Source organism: Pinus tabuliformis, chromosome 8, assembly GCF_031772625.1.
Source record: "Pinus tabuliformis cultivar Carrire ecotype Pingquan chromosome 8, CPIR1, whole genome shotgun sequence".
In the NCBI taxonomy this organism is placed as follows: domain Eukaryota; kingdom Viridiplantae; phylum Streptophyta; class Pinopsida; order Pinales; family Pinaceae; genus Pinus; species Pinus tabuliformis.
The window spans coordinates 40778807-40799079 of NC_142294.1; the positions used below are offsets into that span (position 1 = coordinate 40778807).

Genomic DNA, 20273 nt, shown 5'->3' on the forward strand with positions numbered 1-20273 from the left:
CCACACGGCTGGCACAGGTGGCGGATAAATGGCACAACGAGCTAGTTGGTGACTGTTGGTTGCTGGCTAAGGACCATCTTGGAGAAAAAAATTCTCCTAATAATATCACCCACAAAATGGTGGGTAACATCTATGAAACCCAATGGGCATGACTCTTCACCCTCAACAACTTGTATAAATACAAGTGACTTCTCACCTCATTTGGCATCATCATCACTAACACATTCTTCTCTCTCCTTCTCTCATTGGTTCATACAGCTATTGGACAGCTTCTCTCTCTCACACGTGTGGCAAGAAGGATGAGTTTTTGGACTGAATTGCAGGGCCAAAAATTTCAGGAGCAAACCAAGTTTGACCAGCATTGACCAGGGACTCTTTGACCTGTTTTGACTGCGATTTTTGGAGGGTTATTTCTGTTTCTTTAGGCCACATTTCTGGGCACAAAAATCGAGAAGATTTGGGCAGTTTGACCAGTGCTGACTTCAGGGTTGACTGCAACTTTGACTGCAGATTTCAGGACAGAAGTTTGACCATTGACTTTGTGACTGTTTTGGGCTGATTTTGACCTCCTATTCAGGCCGAGTTTGACTGAGTTTGACCAAGCTTCAAAGGAGACATTTTGCTGCTGATTTGACCATTGTTGACTTTCTAGTTAGCGCTGAATTTGACTGCAGTTGACTGTAGATTTGACAGGGCTATTTTGACTGTGATTTGGCAAGTCAATTTTGACTTTTTGTACTCTCTCTTCTCTGTTGAACATTTGATATAATAATAATAAGATTTGATCAAAGGGTTTTCCCCACATTGGGGTTTTTCCCTGGCATCCACCAAATCTGGTGTCCTCTTGTCTTGGCTTGTCTTCTACATCTTGTTTCATGTTCTATCTACTTTTACTGTCAAAGTGCTTAATGGTTAATGTGATTGCTATTGGAAAACTAAATTGAAATTGTCATTGGGCTGCTAAAGGAACATTGAAGTAATTGTGCTAAGCATAGAAGTTAGAACATGCCATTGTTATCTAAAATTTACAGGACGGCTAGGATTTCCCTAAAATATCTTGAGAAGTCCCCAAATTTGGCAGGGAATGGAATGGTATATCTGACAAGTTTCTGAGTTCCCAATGTTTCTGTTTGTTTCAAGAAGCTTCCGACAAATATCAAAGCCTCCAAAATGCCAGATCATTGGGAACATTAGTTTTAAAAGTGGGAACCAGTCCCCATGCAACATAACTAATTTCACTATGAAAGCTAAACACAATCAACACAACTGCCTGTTGTGTTACAGTTCACCTACCCCTAATTAAGAACCAGAACCACAGGTCCTGCAACCAAATATGAATTAGGTCAATGAGGTTTTATGGGATGTTTCTGTTGTGGTGGACACTTACCCCCAGTTGGCCACCTGGAAATGAACCAAGGTCCAGTTAAGCACTTGCAACAACCTTATGAAATCTGAAACAACTGTCATCCCTGCTCCTCTTCCATAAATCTCTGGGTAACACTAATGATAATAATCATAAGACAGATTAATCCCATTCATGATCAGCTAATGTTCATATTTAAAAAAAAAAAACCATTATTGATGTGATTCATAATCAGCTGTCACAATTTAAATAATTTGCTGTCAGAATGCAATAGCACAGTTGCATACCAACTGTGGCATACATTTTAATGGCTTGAGCTGTTACAGTTCCAATATCTTTCTTCAATTAGAGACAATTAATCATCTCACTATCCAACTCCAAGCTCCTGCTTGAAGACTACAGTTAAATAATTCAAAATTTCTTGCCACTAGTAGCCCTGTTGAAATTTTTCAAAAGCAGAACTCGCGACATACAATCATGACCTACCATGCAACATAGATTGACAACGTAAGAATATGAGTTAATATATTTGCATGGACTTAAGATCACTTGAAAAAAACATCTTTCTTCTCTCCAAATAAAATTCCTTGCCTTATCTTCTAACTACACGTTCTTTTTCCTTGTTGAATTGAAACAGAGTGTGCTGCTATTATATATCCAAGCAGAATGCAAAGATGGACGAAAACAGTTTCCATAAATCCATGATCCAGTGCATTGCAGGCAGAGCCAATTTTCTTGAAAGAAGCCAGTCAATGCCATTTAATCCTTCCTCATTTTATATTCTATACTGTCAGGTGCATACTGCCTAACGCAATTCTTGATGTCCCATTGCGCTGCGATTCCTGAAGTGGTGGCGTATCTTAGTGCCTTCTCCAAGTTCACTTGATGGACATATAGCTCTGGTTCCATGACCAACAATCTCAGGAGATCTGCTACACACACAAGTGACAAACAACCTTAAGTCCCACACCCATGTTTAATGCTTCCACCAACAGATATGGATGACATCTCTGGCCAGGAAATCCTAAATTGAACAAAAATTCTCTATAATATTACCTGCAACAAAAGCATCACCGCTGGCAGACCTGTCACTGATAAAGGGAGTAACCAAAACGGCTTCTGCCCCTGGTACTGAACCTTCAAATGTTGGTGTGTAGTAGTATATATTTGCACCAGCATTCACAATCAAAAGCTTTATATCATCATGCCATACTGACAAAAGTTCCTCCCGTGTATAACAGTTATGCTGTTGTGGTTTCATTTCTCTGTCTGAACGTGCAGAGTATTTAAGACTCATATTTCTCCTTTTCTTACTGTAGTCCTCACCAAGCAAAAACTCTAACTCTTGCTTGCTTACCTCAATAACATTCGACAAATTCCATGATTGCTGAATAAGTCTCCATGTCTCATCACGGGACCTCCAAAGTGGCAATGGTAGATTTACATCAAAGAAGACAATGCCACCACACTTCCTTGAGAACTTGACTGCAGCGTGAAGAGTTGACCGCATGGACTTTGTAAGGAGAACCATAGAATTGAAATGAAACATCCTAGCCTGCACAGGAAAGTTTTAAATATCAAGTCATTGTAAATAGTCCTTAATTCCATAAAATTTCTTTATCAAAATGAGGAACAGTAAAAAACAGTTTGTTGAGATACAGGTTGTTCTGGCATTTCTGAAACGATGACATTGCCATAACAGAGAGAGGGAACTCATCAAGTGAATGAACTAAAACAAGGGATTGTGAAACAGAGGGAAATTTGATCCAATGAAATGCTACCTCTTGCAATAGATCTACATTGATCTCAGAAATGAGAAGAGAGTCTTCTGCACATGGTCTCATGTCACTCATCCTTAATTTTCCTTTTTGGTAGGTTAACTTCATATAAGAAACCGATGTGGATGAAGAGGAATCAATTCGAATACCACGAGTTTGAACATTGTTCATGTTCAATGTGATAACCATTTGACGACCAAATGCATCATTACCAACTTTGCCCATAAATGCGACTCTGCCACCTAACTGACCAAGTGCAATAGCCACACTAGATGGGGGTCCTCCTCGTGCCCTAACAAATTCTGCAGGATTCCAGTGAAGCCCCTCAGATGTCATATACAACTCTGGAGCCTTATGTCTTGCAGAAATGGGAACAAAATTATTTTGTGCTGCCCCAAAACAACAGATTAAAGGTGGCCAATTATTTTCATAGTTATTCCCATGGCATTCATCATCATTTTCTTCCAACTGTAGATCTGCATCTTCATTTTCAAGAGTTTTTTCTCTCTGCATATCTCCTTTGCTTTCTGTCACTTTAACTTCTTTCTCTTCACTTTTCCTTCTCCTGCGAGTCTTTCCTCCATCACTTGCACCTTCTGCCTCTTTAGTTTCTGTATGTTCATTTTTCTTTCTCCTGCCTATTTTCTTTGATCCAGAAACAGCACTACCTACATTTTTTCACAAAATTAAAAGCAAAGCTATGAGAGAAATGTAGCAAATAGCAATCTTACATAACAAAGACCTCAAGAAAATGGTGCAGAAGTACATTTGCCTAGTGAAAATAAGGTGTATGTGCGCTTTTTCCAAATTGAAAACAAATAAGTTGCATAAGCACATTTGGTGAACTGTGAAGAAAGTGGTTGCGTGAAGATAAAATAGGATTATATAGCTATTTTGTAATTAGAGTGAACAAAAATTAGGGTAAGAATGACATTTCACTAAACTGAAATAAGTTAGAACTCAATGTCGTGATAGAGAACAACTTGAGTATAAAATCAGAAAATCTTAGGTTGGGGATAATGTTGCCAGCAGCTACAAGTAACTATTTTCTCATAGGTATAACTAATAAGAGACAAGAAAGCTTGTAGGTCTGGATGGGTCATTGGGTTGGGCCTGCTGGTTGCAAGGGTAATACCTCGTCTACTTTTAATCTATTTATTGTAAAGTTGATTTTAATTTGAATCATCGTTAGCTCCCATATTATGATTGTTGATGAGTATTATGAGATCATAGAATTCTGTGTTGCAAGCCAAGGAAAAATTGACCATTTTTGAGTTTACTGCATAGCCTTGCATCAGAAAATTAATATTAATATGATAGCAATGAATACGCTGTGCAATGACCTCACCAAAGGAAACATGCATAAGGAAAAGGAAAAATAGCAATGCAGCAATAAGCCCCTAAAGTTCAAGTGACAAAAATTAATGACCCTTGCTAGTGGGAAAGAAAGAAACAACTACATACCTCTCTTTCGGCCTTTAGGGGGAGCCCCCTGATCGAAGCTATCCCTTTCTTTATCTTCTTCTGCTTCTGGGGATGATGCTGCTCTCATAATTAGCAGCTGCTGCTTATGACATTTTCTGGACAGGGGGACAGGGCAGCGGCAAGGACAAGCAATAGGAGAAGGGCTAAAACATAATAAAGATGTTTTAAGATGTGTCCTACACATAGACATAAACCAGTTGGATAATTCAGTCGGTCATTCAATCTGAATGCATCCATCCCTACTGTCTAATATGTAATGCACGTACTGAGATTAGCAGCAAGAATAAGAAGCAATAGAAGTTATAAGGCTGACCTGGGTAGGACGAAGGGAGGAACTTTAAATCCTATAAGTACGTTGGAGGTGCAAGTGGCATTGCAGTAGCTGCCTGTGAAGAAGTAAGGAAGTTGCAGTACCGAGGAACCCATGAAAGCTTGGCAAACAAGTTCTGTAAGTTGTGTTGTATGATATATTTAATAGCATAGCATTTAGATAACAGTTCAGTCTCGAAAGCTGTTTCTCTATGAAACTATCCTTCTAGAAATCGTCCCCAAAGTCATCGACTCTTCGTACCCCATTAACCATGCGCCTCGTCTTTACTGTTTTAGATATTGGAAGCTTGAGTTCTCCGATAGACCTTGTTTAAGGTCCAGAGTCACGTGTACAGCCTTATTCTAATGCTAATCAGTCCCAACTAAAAATTATAAACGACCCATATTCTAATCAGTCCTAACTAAAAATGATAATTCTAATCAGTCCCAACTAAAAATTATAAACCACCCATATTCTAATCAGTCCTAACTAAAAATTATAAACGACCTACATTGAAAATAAAGGTTTTTACAATTTTGTTTGAATTACACCAAACCAAAGTATTATTTATTATTAGTCTTGCAATCCATTTTCACTATTAGCTAGCATAGTCAAGTTATAAGGTTTAACGTTGGAAAAAATATTTGTATTTTAATATTATTTTTCAAGATTGAATCTTGAGTTATAAATTGAAAGAAGTATTATGGTAGCTTTTGCAAAATAGAATGCAAGGTATAAAATACTCTTTATTTTTCTGTCATTATTTATGGATGATTTATGTTATTATTTCATAGTTTATATTTACATAAATAATATATTTATCACTAATTATTATTCATCATAATTTCACTAAGTGTTTACATAAAAAATGAATAGAAATAAAATGTAACCAAGTGTTGTATCTAGCTAATTCTACTAATATTTTAAATATAAAAATATTTGAATACATATTAATAATTTAACCATATTTATAAATTTATTGTAAAATGCAATTGTTAAAAATATTTTTTCATTATATTAAAAATATTTAAGTTTTTATTTTCAAAATTAAAGTATTCTCATTTAAATCTAAATTTCACAATTTTAAATCTATTTATTACATTCTGATTAAACTCCAAAACAATTTTTTAAATAATTAGATGGCTTCCAAAATAGCAGATAAAAAAAATCTTGATTAAAAAAAAAAAGTTGACTTTGACTCTTATTCTTTAATGTTCAGGTGTGAGTTAAGTTTTTATAGTTGGATATGGCTTTTGATAATATCAAAGAGTAGGAATTAAATGACATTGAAATACATAATTTTGATTGGTGCTTGAACTTTCTTTCGTGACGAAACAATTGTCAAAATCAAAAATAATTGAATCGTTCACTTGTCATTAAGGTTTTTCTTCCATGTTGGTAATGGCTTAGAAACTTACTTAAACTAATCTGTGTGAAGAACCAGAAGAGTTCAAGTCTGTTTTAATATTTTATTTTAAATATTTTTTCATGAACTTAAATAGTAACTATTGTTGTAGTTGGTCTGGTATCATGGGGTGGTTGTGTTTTGGTCAAATTGATCTAGGTTATCTTTTGTTTATAGATGCATTGAAAGAATTACATATACAGTTTGTAGCTTAACCAAAGAGAAATTTTAAATGTGCACATGTGAGAGAAAGAAGAAGGAGAGTATAAGAAGACAAGAAGACAAGAACTTGATAACGGAGTTCGTCCCTCCTAGACTACATCTTCGGGCCCTGCTCGATCAATGGGGAGGCCTTCATCCAAGCTAATGAAGAAAATGGGATATCAAGGAAAGGGCCTTGGCACCCAAGGCCAAGGCATCATAAACCCCATCAAAGTCAAGGAGTTGTCGCGTTATGCAGGACTCAGATACGTCCGAAAGGAGATGGGGAAAAACTCTGATATGGCCAGTAACCAGCCAACGACAGATGATGAAATTCCTTCCTCACAATCCAGCGATAGTGAAGGCTCCATGAACACCTTTCGAAGGAACACCAAGGGGAAGCACCCCAAGACAGCCCCGAAGGTTTGGAGGAGAAAGAATCGTTGTAGTCATTGTAACAAAGAGGGACACCAGCAAACCACATGTCCGATGCTTCATGCTTTGGAACCATCGCCAGAAAAGCCGAAAGATGAATATGTATAACCGATACAACCACTCTGTCCACGATGGTCTGCTGTATTGAGTTGGTTTTTTTAAGGGTAATAACTTGTTATGGCCACCATTGTAAATCATTTGTTGCATTTTAGTGTAAAAGTGATGAGATGTTTCCATCACTTGGTCAGCAACAATGATGTATGGTCATGTTTGAGTTGTATTTTGAGTTGCATGTTAAACTATGAAAATGATGTTTGGCCTTATGAATGTAAATCATGGGTTGCAGTGATGAGGTGTTTTCCATCACTTGTTGGAGCAACCATGATAAGTCGGCCTTGTTGTCATAGCTGGGGTATTGAGTCCATCTTATTGTAAATTTGACCACCGAGTGTGATAAACTCGTGGCAAGTATGGGTCATTAGTTTGGTCATGTTATTTGAAAAAACAATGTACTATAGGTTGCAGAGGTAGCAGGTGCCAGTTCGTCGCTTAAGGCTCCGAAGGACAAAGGTGAAGGAGATAGAAGTGAGACCTTTTCAGGGTGCTTGTGATGCAGACAGGGTATAGAAGAAGTTGCAGAGTATCTTTCATGCTTTTGGAGGACCAAAAGCTCCTCAGTGGGGAGGATTGATCTAGGAGGATCTCGAGACACCAAGGGGATGGATAAAGGCTCGAAATTCAAAATAGCAGAAAGGAGAAGTTGATGGCACCAGTTGAGAGAGCTCGTCTTCCTGATCGCGATGGCGTGAAAAGTTTGTTAATCCGAGCTCATATGCAAAAGATAGAGCTCTTCAAAGTTTGGTATGGCAAGGGAAAAATGGGGCCCACAATGCGCCACATGGCATCCCAGTCAGCACGTGGGACTCACATGGCAGCTTGACACTTGGCATCCCATCATTGGCCTCCTAGAACTGCACAAGCAATAAAAATCATAAATCCCAAAAAATTATATATTAACTAAAATTGGAAAAAAAAGGTTAATATATTAACCAAAAATCAAAACCATATAACAAAATCATTTTATATATTAACTTTAATATATATATATGATTTTTGTTATAACAAACTTCAAATATTAAAAACAACGTGGAAGGTTGTTAGTTAAAAAGGGCTAATATATATATAACCCAAAACGCATAACATGGTGGGAGTATTATATCTTCTACTGCTCGGCTTCTCCTTGAGGCCCGCTCCTAGCATGTCCTGCAAACTACGCACGAGCCCGCACTCCGCCGCCCAGATCCCTACGGGCGTGTCCGCGCAAGGCCCTTCTCCTCCCTGCGATCGGCCTGGCCATGGGGGTTTGAACTGCCCCTGCTCGCTTCTGGCAGGCTCCCTTTTGGACCAACAGTCATGGAGGTGCTGGGCACCCCCCAGGCCCCTTCTTCTCCTCCCCGTCGACAATCTCTTCAGCTGAGGCTTTCAGCCGGCTTCTGGAAGGGCTCCCTAAGAAGAAGAATGTTGAAGCGGCGAAATTCGTCAAGAAACTCGATGATATTCCAGAGATCTCTCTTCCTCTGGAAACCCCGATTCAGGTTGCTCTATCCTTGTCCGAGCGAGCTCTCATCGGCCAGTTCGCTAGTCTATGGCCATCCCCTAAATCCACAGAGAGTTGGGTCAAAAGAAACTGGTCGTCGCTGATCAAAGAAAGTGTGACCTCATACTTTCTGGGGCAAGGATTCTTCCTCTTTGAATTCACCTCAAAAGATGACAAAGATCTGATTTTTCGAAATGGCCCTTACTTCATGGGCCCCCAGGGTTTGTACCTGAATAAATGGACTCCTGACTTCGATCCAGCAGTATATGTACCCAAAGCTTTCCCAATGTGGGTTAGGCTTCCAAATCTCCCAGTTCATTGCTGGAACTGGGATTCTTTGATGCACATTGGAAATGCCTTGGGGAAATTCATAGATCGAGCGAACAACAAGGACCAATATGATTGTGCCAGGATCTGCGTTGAGGTGGATCTGGAGGTGGGGCCCCCATAGGCCATCAAAATCAAGGTAGGAAGCTAGACACGTGCAGAAACTAGACTATTAACACCTACCCTTCAAATTCCGTAAATGCCAGGTTTATGGACACTTCGCCAGAAACTGCCCATCTGCCAATGAAGCGGTGCAAGGGAAGGAGGTCGATTGGAATCAAGTTAAATAATCCAAAATTTCTTCCAAGACCCAGAAGCCGGGAGGCACTAGTGGCAAAGGTCTTCAGCAGGACCCTTCTCAGCAGATCCAGCCCAAGTCCACCCCATAGAACAGGTTCGACCCTCTCAGCTCCTAGCCAGAGGACACCCATGAAATCATAGTCCAAAAACCAGTGTCCCCAGACAAAGGTAACCTGCCCACCTTTTCCAAGGACACGGGTGTTGCAGAAAGCTCAAAAGGAACCCTCGTTGAAATCGAGGAGGAGGATCAAGAATCGGAAGATTCGAAGGAGGAAGGTGAAATAGGAGATTCCCAAACCTCTGTAAGGAGATCTACAAGAGGGCGCAAAACGGATCGGGAGAAAAGAGAGCACGAAACGTACAAGGACAAATTACAGGGCAGCCAACCAACTTTGGAGAAGTTGTTAGCAAAAAAGTCAAAAATGGCAAGAATCCGGCATCAAGGCTCCAAGGGAGCCCAGCAAAGCAAAGGTAAATAATGAAAATAATCTCCTGGAACTGTAGGGGTATGGGGAGCAAAATCAAAGAAGAGGCTATAAGAAATCTAATAAGAATAGAGGCCCCGGATATACTCCTTCTCCAAGAGAGTAAGATGGAGGAGTCAGACTTCCTTCATTTAAGTAAAAAAAATTGGAATAAGAGTAAAGCAACAGCTGTCTCAGCTCGAGGAGCCTCTAGAGGGTTGGGTACTCTTTGGAATGACAGTAGGTTTTCGCTAGTGTCTGAGACTTCAAATACCCGTTGGTTGATGTTAAAGATGCAGCATCTAATCACTAAAGAAACCTTTTGCCTCTTCAAAGTTTATGTACCGGTCAATGCTGGAGAAAAAAAGATCTGCTGGGATTCAATAAGACAGCAAGCAGATCTGGGCAATCTGGAAAATGTCATCATAGCAGGTGACCTAAACATCACGCTGCACTCTTCAGAAAAGCGAGGAGGCTGCATTGTGCGAGATCCGGCAAGGGAATGGGCAGAGGATCTCCTCCAAGACTGGGATCTGTTAGATATCAAGCCTGTCTCAGGTAAGTTCACATGGTCTAATAAAAGAATAGGCCCTGGTCATATTGCAGCAAGGCTGGATAGATTTTTTGTGCAAAGCTCCTTTCTTTTGCTTGGTTTAGATGCTAGCATGCATATTCTATCTAGTAGCACCTCGGATCATAAGCCTATTAAGCTCGATCTTCGAGCTCACTCTGATCTTGGCCCCATCCCTTTCAAGTTTAGCCCTCTGTGGATCAAGGAACCCAGCTTCTTGCAGATAGTCAAAGAAAGCTGGTCCCAGCCTGTCAACGGATCTCCATTCTACATATGGGAAGAAAAACTTAGAAGATTGAAATCTGTCCTAAAGTGTTGGGCCAAAACTCTTTCTAACCCAATAGCCGAAAGAAAAAAGCTCCAAAGTCAGCTCGACGCCCACCATTTGATCTCGGAAGAGGCACATGTGTCTAGATAAATTCTAGATAAAGAGGCCCAACTCCAGCAGTAATACCATAAAGCCTGTCTAGCCGAAGAGGAAACGTGGAGGATCAAATCTCGTTGTCTTTGGCTCAAAGGAGGAGACAGAAATTCCTCATTTTTCCACAAGCAAGCTCAAGCTAGAAAATGCTTCAACTCCATAGCTGAAATTAAAGAGGATTCTATCATCCACAAAGACTTTGCAAGCATCAAATGGGCAGCTTTCTTCATTTCAAATGTTTGTACAGCGAAGAGGCGAATGCATCTCATAACTATAGCCTGCTGGACGGGATTCCCTCTTTAATTTCTGCTGGGATGAATCACCATCTAGAAATCAAAGTCACAATGGAAGAAGTCAAAAGCGCCCTCTTTGCTATGGACCTAGATAAAGCCCCAGATCCTGATGGTTTTTCCGCCAGATTTCTCCAAACCTGCTGGCAAATCGTGGGAAAAGATCTCTATAAAATGGTTCAAAAATAGCAAGCCTGTCAAAAAATAGGAGGAAGTACAAATTCCTCGTTCCTTGCTCTCATCCCCAAGGAAAAGGGCGCCAACTCCTTTAATAGATTTCGTCCCATCTCCCTTTGTAACACTGGTTATAAGCTGATCACCAAAATTATTGCTAACAGGCTGAAGCATATTCTCCCTAAAATCATTCCAGAGAACCAAGGTGGCTTTATCCATGGAAGACAACTAGTGGACAACTTCATTTTAGTTCAAGAGGCAATCCTGTCAAGTCAACCGCGCAAAGAAAAAGGTATGGCTATCAAACTGGGTTTAGCAAATGCTTTTGATCGTGTTAGACATAGCTTTCTTTTGAATGTGTTGAAAAAATTTGGTTTTAGGGAGAGCTTTATCAAATGGATCCGGGCTTGCATCTCGGAACCATGGATTGCTCCTCTAGTCAACGGTAGATCTGTTGGATTCTTTAAAGCTTCAAGAGGACTAAGACAGGGTTGCCCCCTGTCTCCTCTTCTGTTTGTTATTCAAGCTTCCGTGCTCAGCTTCCACCTAAATAAAAAAATGCAAGATCAGGAGATTTCAGGGATTTCCATTGCGAGGGGGGTACAAAACATCAACCACGCCCTGTTTGCAGATGATACCCTGCTACTTGGGGCAGCTTCGACCCACTCTACCAACAGATTCAAAGAGGCTCTTGATGAGTTTTGTATGGAGTCCGGAAGCAGTCTCAACAAGGGAAAGTGTCACACTTACTGCTGGAATACATCGCCCACACTGCTAAATTCCATCACCAGAAGCTTAGGATTTGCTGCCTCCTCAGAATGGACGTCGTTTAAGTATCTGAGGCTCCCTATCTTTCTCAAGCGTGTCTATAGCATGGATTGGCTTCCTCAGGTATAAAAATTCAAGATCAAACTCCAGGCATGGGGATTTAATTGGATAAATATGGTGGGTAAGTCGGTCCTTATCAAAGCCGTTCTCAACAGTCTCCCATTATTTCAGTTCTCAGTGCTTCTAGCTCCAATGGGCATCCTTCAGAAAATGGATCAGCATATTAGAAATTTCTTTTGGAAGGGAGGTAAACTAAATGAGAGGAGATTCCCTCTTGTTAAATGGGAGACTGTTCTCAAGCCTCAGATGGAGGGAGGGCTTAACTTCAAGAAACTCCCTCTGCAGAACATTGCTATGGGAGCCAAGCTCCTCTGGAGAATTATAGCGCCCAAGCCTGGCTGGGCTCAGCTAGCGCTTTGGAGAAAATATTTCAATGGCGAGAGGATTAGATGTTTGGATGGACCTATTCCACAAGGCTGACGCAGCAACAGCTTGGCGCAACCCAATAGATTACAATAGCAAATTAACAATACAAATATAAACTTTCGTTTTCAAAACACCGGAATCAAATTTCCTGAGTATTCAAGGAGAGCGCAGCCCATATAATACTTTAAACAAAATGGAAGCAACGTTAAAACACAGTTGAGGCGCACATATATTTCATTCAAGTCGTAATAAAAATAAGTGTCCCGAGCCAATTACATTAGCGTTAAAACGCCTTTATAACAGGTTGATCTATATATAAACACCACAACTCTCCCCTATTTTATCTGCACAGTTGTATTATAAATCGGTGGGTTTAAATCGCTCTTGGCAAACTCTTCAAATATCAATTTCTTACCATAACGCCGATGCAATTTCTATTTGGGATCACCACTTGCCGGAATGATATGTCACGCAAATTTCGCATAGTTCACATCGTCGATGCCACAATTCTGGAACCGATTCCATTCCAAAACTGATTATAATCTTCGCCTCCGGTTTTATTGCAATATGATGGGATATGCAATTTCTCCCGCTCCGATGACAATTACACAGAATCGATACAACAAACACCATTTATTTTCCTTTGATCAAGATTCTGAAGCAATTTCCGCATTGATGATCTTCGTATCACTCTGTGCTATCACCCTGTTCCAATAAGAATTCACTCACTCACAATTTCTATGTTAATGACTTTTCCACACTCACAAAATGTGACAGTGCCGAGACTGAATAAAACACAGAATTCATATAATTTTCAATAGAACACAAATCGAAATCCACTTCACTCAAATTCTCTGATCAACCAGATTCGAATTTACAGAATCTGTCCCTCGATTTTACACAAACCACACTTGTATTTATAAAAAAAAATGAAATAGAGTTTTGCTATTAAAAAAATGAAAAACAGAGTCTTTCTCACCCATCCCTTTAGACCGATATCTGTTCGATTGTTAACACCCACTAATCTGAGTTTTTCGCTCCACAGAAACCTCGCCTAACTCTTCTCCTCTATCACATTAATTTTCTAATAATAGCTTAACAAAAATCTTTTATTTATTAATAAAGATCTTAACAGAATCTCCTATCTCTAACTCTCGCTTACACCTGTTCGAACAGATTTTATCACTAAATCTAAATAAAACAGTCTCCTTATTACAATAATAACAAACTATTTGAAAATCAAACCCCACAGTAACTAAAATTGACAAAATAGTAAATGAATTGTCAAGCCACAACATGTGAACAGATTTTTCACATTGCTAGCTTATTCCGATGCTCCTGCATCAGACTCCTGGGGCAAAAAAGATTCATCCTTCAGATTTTCTGGATTTATCCCATATCTCTGTAATTCAGCGGCTGTCAACCAACTGGAATCTTCCATTGGTTGCTCTTTCCACTTGACCAGATATTGGAAATATGTTTGTCCTCGAGTTTTCTTGAACATTCTTTGATCCAAGATAGCTTCCACTTCCTTCTTGAATGCTTTTGGTACCTGTTCCTCCCAATCTATAGTTTGAATTTCATCAGCTGTAATTTCATTCTGCAATTTAGTTTCTGCTTCTTTGAATGGATATAAGTCTGCAACATTAAAAATGGGGGATATTCTGATCCCTTCCGGCAATTCAATTTCATATGCATTGTCTGAAAATTTCCTTTTAATTTTACAGGGTCCTATTTTCTTCAATTTCAGTTTATTATAAGTCTTTGTAGGAAATCTCTCTTTCCTCAAATATGCCATAACCAAATCCCCTACCTGAAACTCCTTTTCTCTTCTTTTCAGATCTGCTCTTTGCTTGTATCTCTTGCTGCTTTCCTGTAGTTTACCTTTGACTTCTTCCTGTAGTTTCTGCATTTGTTCAACAAAATCTTCAGCACTTGCACTTCTGGCTTCTTGTTTTCCCAAGTCTCTAAGCTCATATACTCCTCTTGGATGCATTCCAAAGACAATCTGAAATGGACTCATTCCAGTGCTTTGGTTTGGTGTATCATTGTAAGCGAATTCAGCTTGAGCTAATGCCAAATCCCACTGTTTGGGATTCTGATGTACCATACTTCTTAGTATATTTCCCAAGCTTCTGTTCACAACTTCAGTTTGTCCATCCGTCTGGGGATGGTAGGCTGAACTAAAACTGAGTTTAGTTCCCAGCTTCTTCCAAAGTGTCCTCCAGAAATTCCCTACAAATTTAGTATCTCGATCTGATACAATGCTCACAGGTAAACCATGCAATCTTACAATCTCAGAAAAGAATAAATTGGCTATGTGTGTGGCATCATTAGTCTTCTTACAAGCAATAAAATGGGCCATTTTTGAAAATCTGTCTACAACAACATAAATAGAATCATTTCCTCTCTGAGTTTTTGGTAAACCCATAACAAATTCCATACTCACTGCATCCCATGGTCGATCTGGTATGGGCAATGGCTAATATAGACCGGTATTCTGACTCCTTCCTTTGGCATACTGACATACCCTACATTTCTCAACAAACTTTTTAACATCAGTTTGCATTTTAGGCCAAAAATAAAAAGCATTCACCTGAGCGAAGGTTTTATCTTGTCCAAAATGACCAGACAATCCTCCACTATGCTTTTCCTTAATTATGTTCTCCCGCATGGAACATTTGGGAATACATAATTTGTTGCTTTTAAATAACAGGCCTCCTTGAATAAGGTAGTCCATCCACTGACTTCTGTTATGGTTCACTGGATTCTGAACTGTTGTGTAGATATCTTTAAAATCCTCATCATCCTTGTACATTTCTATCATTTCATCAAAACCTACAACACCCACCTTAAATTCTTGCAAAAGAAAACTTACCCTGCTCAATGCATCTGCCACTTTATTTGACTTACCACTTTTATGCTTTATTACAAAAGTGAAACTTTGCAGAAATTCCACCCATTTAGCGTGCTTCTGATTTAACTTTGGTTGATCATTAATAAACTGCAAAGCGTGGTTGTCTAAATATAAGATGAACTCCTTCAGCAACAAGTAATGCCTCCACTTTTTCAATGCCTGCACAATAGCGTAAAATTCTTTATCATAGGAAGAATATTTCCTTTTCACATCATTTAATTTTTCACTGAAATATGCTATCGGTCTTTGGTCTTGACTCAGCACCGCACCAACTGCTTCTCCACTTGCATCAGTTTCCACTTGAAAGACTTTCTCGAAATTTGGCAATGCTAGAACAGGCTTTTCTATTATCTTCTTTTTCAGCAAATTAAAATTCCTGTCAGCTGCTTCTGTCCATCGAAATGGCTGATTGACCTCCCTGATTGTCTCAAGGATTGGTGCACAAACTTGACTAAACCCCTTTATAAATTTTCGGTAGAAACTAGCAAGTCCATGGAAACTTCTTACCTCGAATACACTCCTAGGAGTAGGCCAGTTTCTGATTGCTTGTACCTTTTCCGGATCCATTTTTAAACCTTCTTTGGAAATCACAAATCCCAGGTATACCAGCTCTTCTTTCATGAAACTGCATTTCTTCAAATTGATTAGTAGTTTTTCCTTCTGCAGAGTTTTCAGGACTAACTTCAGATGTTCCAAATGCTCCTCTTTACTTTTGCTAAAAACCAGAATATCATCAAGGTAAACAACAAAAAATTTACCTGTATATTCTTTCAAGACTTCATTCATTAATCTCATGAACATGCTGGGCGCATTAGTGAGCCCAAAAGGCATCACTAACCACTCATACAGTCCATTATTTGTTTTGAACGTTGTCTTCCATTCATCGCCTTCCCTAATTATGATCTGATGATACCCGCTTTTTAAATCTATCTTTGTAAAAAACTTGGATCCACTTAAACAGTCCATTAAATCATCCATTATGGGCAAAGGAAATCTATACCTGACTGTTATCTTGTTGATAGCTCTGGAATCGGTGCACATGCGCCATTCTCCTCCCTTTTTCGGACTAAGCACCATTGGCACAGCACACGGACTCAGACTTTCTCAAATCAACCCCTTGTCCATTAGCTCCTGAACTTGTCTTGCAACTTCTGCGTTTTCCTGAGGAGTTAATCTATATGCAGCTTTGTTAGGTAGAATTGCTCCTGGTATTAAGTCGATATGGTGACTTATACTTCTAATCGGTGGTAATTCATTTGGCAGTTCATCCACGATGATATCCATGAAATTATTTAACACAACTTGAATTTCTTCAGGCAAATCATTTAAATTTGTGGAGGTTAAAATTACCTTTGGCCTCCCCACGATAGCGAAATACACCTCTTCGCTTTTATCAACCTCCTGTAGCAGTTCTTTGCCACTCATCAACATAATACTATTTTCAGGCAACTCTTTATCAGCATCATTCTTCACTGGCAGCAATGTATGTTTAATTCCGTCCTTCTCTATGGTGTATGTATTTCTTCTTCCATCATGAATCACCTTCCGGTCAAATTGCCATGGTCTCCCCAATAACACATGACATACATCCATGGGCATTATGTCACATAAAATCACATCTCTGTATGTGTCAATCTGCATTTCCACATTACACTGTTCTGTCACGATGACTTGATGACCCTTCTAAAGCCAAGATACTTTGTAAGGTGCAAGATGCGCTTTCCTTGTTAATCCGAGCTTTTCCACCATCTCTGTAGACACAAGATTGTCAGTACTCCCGCTATCAATTATAACCTTACAGCACTTACCCTTTGATTTGCATGTCGTCCTGAACAAATTCTTCCTTTGCGCTGGTTCCCCAATCTCTTTTTCTGATCTAAGCAAAGTTCTTCTGAGCAGCAATGATTCACCTTCTTCAGGTGGTTCCTCTTTCACCACAAGTCGAGGTGGTTCTGGCTCTGCCTCAGCCACGTTTGCACCCCTCTGGCTTGCTGATTTGTTATGAGGACAGTCCCGCGACATATGTCCCCATTCTCCACAGGTATAACACCTAACATCTCTGCCTCGCCCTCTTCCTCTGGGCGTGAATCTCCCTCTACTAGATTCACCCATCTGTGGTGATCTACTGCTTGAACTTCCTGTTTCAACTTGATGCTGTGTTCCTCTAGATCTGCCAGCTCCTCTACCTCTCGCTGAGTTCTTTCCTCTATTTCTTTGACTCTGTTTTCTTAATATTTTCTCCTCTGCTTTCAGGCTTGCTTGATAGGCATCCTCAACAGTTTTCAAACTTAACAGGCTAATCTCATCTTGTATTTCATACCTTAGCCCATTAACATATCTAGCTACTTTCTCCAAATCATCTTCTACATGCCCTGTTCTGATACTTAACCTGTAGAATTCTTCTGTATACTCCTTAACAGACATTCCTTTCTGCTTCAGATTTTGCATCTGCTTAAAAAGATTCAAATGATAGTCTTTAGGCAAAAACTTGGCTTTCAGTTTGCTTACCATTTTATCCCACTGCTTGATCTTAGATTTCCCTTTTCTTGTTCTTGATGTCTGTAACTCGTCCCACCAGATGGCTGCATGGCCCTTTAGTCTAGTGACTGCAAACTTCACCCTCTTATTCTCCTCAATCTCTTCATAATCGAAGTACTGATCTATGGATCTGATCCAATCCATGAGCTCCTCGGCATTCAGACTCCCTTCATACATAGGAATCTCCATTTTGGGTTTGCTTCCAGCCTTTGCCAGCATCTTGATGATTTTGACATTGTCATTCTCTTCTTCTGCTTCCACATCTGCATCAGATTCTTCTGAAGAACTCTCAGCTCCCTCATCAGGCGCTCTTCTTTGGGCTGTCTCCATTGTCTCCATTCGTTCACGCAATCTCCGCACTTCTTCTATCAAAACTGCATTTGGTTCTGGTCTCCCGCGACCAATTCCCCTTCTCGGTGGCATTTTTGCTATAAACACCTGTCTCTTTGGCTCTGATACCAAAAATGACGCAGCAACATCTTGGCGCAACCCAATAGATTACAATAGCAAATTAACAATACAAATAGAAACTTTCATTTTCAAAACACCGGAATCAAATTTCCTGAGTATTCAAGGAGAGCGCAGCCCATATAATACTTTAAACAAAATGGAAACAGCGTTAAAACACAGTTGAGGTGCACATATATTTCATTCAAGTCGTAATAAAAATAAGTGTCCCCAGCCAATTACATTAGCGTTAAAACGCTTTTATAACAGGTTGATCTATATATAAACACCGCAACTCTCCCCTGTTTTATCTGCACAGCTGTATTATAAATCGGTGGGTTTAAATCGCTCTTGGCAAACTCTTCAAATATCGATTTCTTACCATAACGCCGATGCAATTTCTATTTGGGATCACCACTTGCCGGAATGATATGTCACGCAAATTTCGCATAGTTCACATCGCCGATGCCACAATTTTGGAACCGATTCCATTCCAAAATTGATTATAATCTTCGCCTCCGGTTTTATTGCAATATGATGGGATATGTAATTTCTCCCGCTCCGATGACAATTACACAGAATCGATACAGCAAACACCGTTTATTTTCCTTTGATCAAGATTCTAAAGCAATTACCATGTGTTGAGTCCCAAACCTGCACTTCCCTATATACCATTTCAGCCTTCTTTTTCCATTTACTTTGTCCACCAAGTTGTCAAATCGTTGCATAATAGTTTAAAAAGAACTTATGGAATGGTTTCCTAACTATGCTTATGACTGTTGTTTGATTTAGATTTTTGTTCAAGCAGCTGTGGAAACTTGTCACTTTCTGCAGCCAGCCCAAGTTTCCGCAGCCATTTTGTTAAAGGCTATGCTACAGGTGTCTGATGAAGAAACCAGCCACATGGGTAAGCTGCACGTGACGTGTACATGGGGTGTGTCCCCTCAGATTAGCCAAATCATTCATAAACAGTCGCGGTCAACGATGGTCAAAGGAAGGGCCAAATGAAGAATTTCGCGGTGGCACGGCTCTGTTTTGCCCACGTGAAGGTTGCGGGGCACGATCCTTAGTTTTCGGAAGTATTGGCACACCTGGAGAGCAGCCGTGAACTAAACCAAGCAGCCACCACTCCATGAATTCATGACCACCACGCTAGATCTCGGCTCAAGGGATTTACGTGTCTTTTAGTAGCATAAATCTAGGAATTAGTTGCAACATCTTTTTCTTATAAATAACGTGTTGATATACGCTGAAGGATTAGCTTTCATATTGTAATTTCGACTGTTGTCACCCACTGTACTGCATTTCACTTTAAATACATGAGAAGACAGTTTTTCTGAATTGGATTTGTGACTAAGTGATTGACTGGTTGAGGTTGCAGAGGGCCCCTGTACAGCAGAGCCTTGTATAGTTTCTACTTGCTTTCATTTACTGTTTTCTTTCAACCATTACTGTATATATAGTGTGCTGTTCTAATGATCATTGTTGTGTATATTTCCTTTATGTTTCTTTTCTAACTGTTAGCTGATCAGTGCTTCTTTTACAGGTTTTGTTGTAGGTAGCCCGGGCAGATTTACATATTTTTTTAGATAACTACTGACATATGAGATCATCTTGTCCTTCCTGCTAATTTTCATTTTCTGAAGTTTAATTCCAGAACTGTCATTTTTCAATTTGTGTTTTTCTTATTTATTTTTCTACTACTTAGACATCATACTACTCATTTGTTTATGGTTTCTTTCTATAGTCAAGTGACTCTATTAGTAAGGAATCAGAACAAAGCAACTTTGAAGGATCACTTTCCTTTACCCTTTATCGATCAGGTATTAGATACTTTAGCAGGCAAAAAGTATTTTTCATTTTTGGATGGTTTTAGTGGCTACAATCAGATTCAGGTAGCACCTGAAGATCAGGACAAGACCACATTTACCTGTCCATGGGGAACTTTTGCTTACTGAGTACTTCCTTTTGGATTATGTAATGCACCCGCAAAATT

The 20273-nt window shown here is 39.6% G+C and overlaps 1 protein-coding gene across 1 annotated transcript; it reads right to left on the minus strand.

The window, feature by feature from the left end:
* Positions 1 to 1599: 1599 nt before the first annotated feature.
* On the minus strand, positions 1600 to 5313 carry LOC149234028 (fructokinase-like 1, chloroplastic). The gene is made up of 5 exons (XM_089371721.1): positions 4940 to 5313; positions 4606 to 4802; positions 3145 to 3809; positions 2420 to 2918; positions 1600 to 2292 (listed from the first exon to the last, which is right to left on the minus strand). The coding sequence occupies exons 1-5, from the start codon at positions 5050 to 5052 to the stop codon at positions 2123 to 2125; spliced, it is 1644 nt and encodes a 547-aa protein (XP_089227847.1). The 5' UTR covers positions 5053 to 5313; the 3' UTR covers positions 1600 to 2122.
* Positions 5314 to 20273: the final 14960 nt, after the last annotated feature.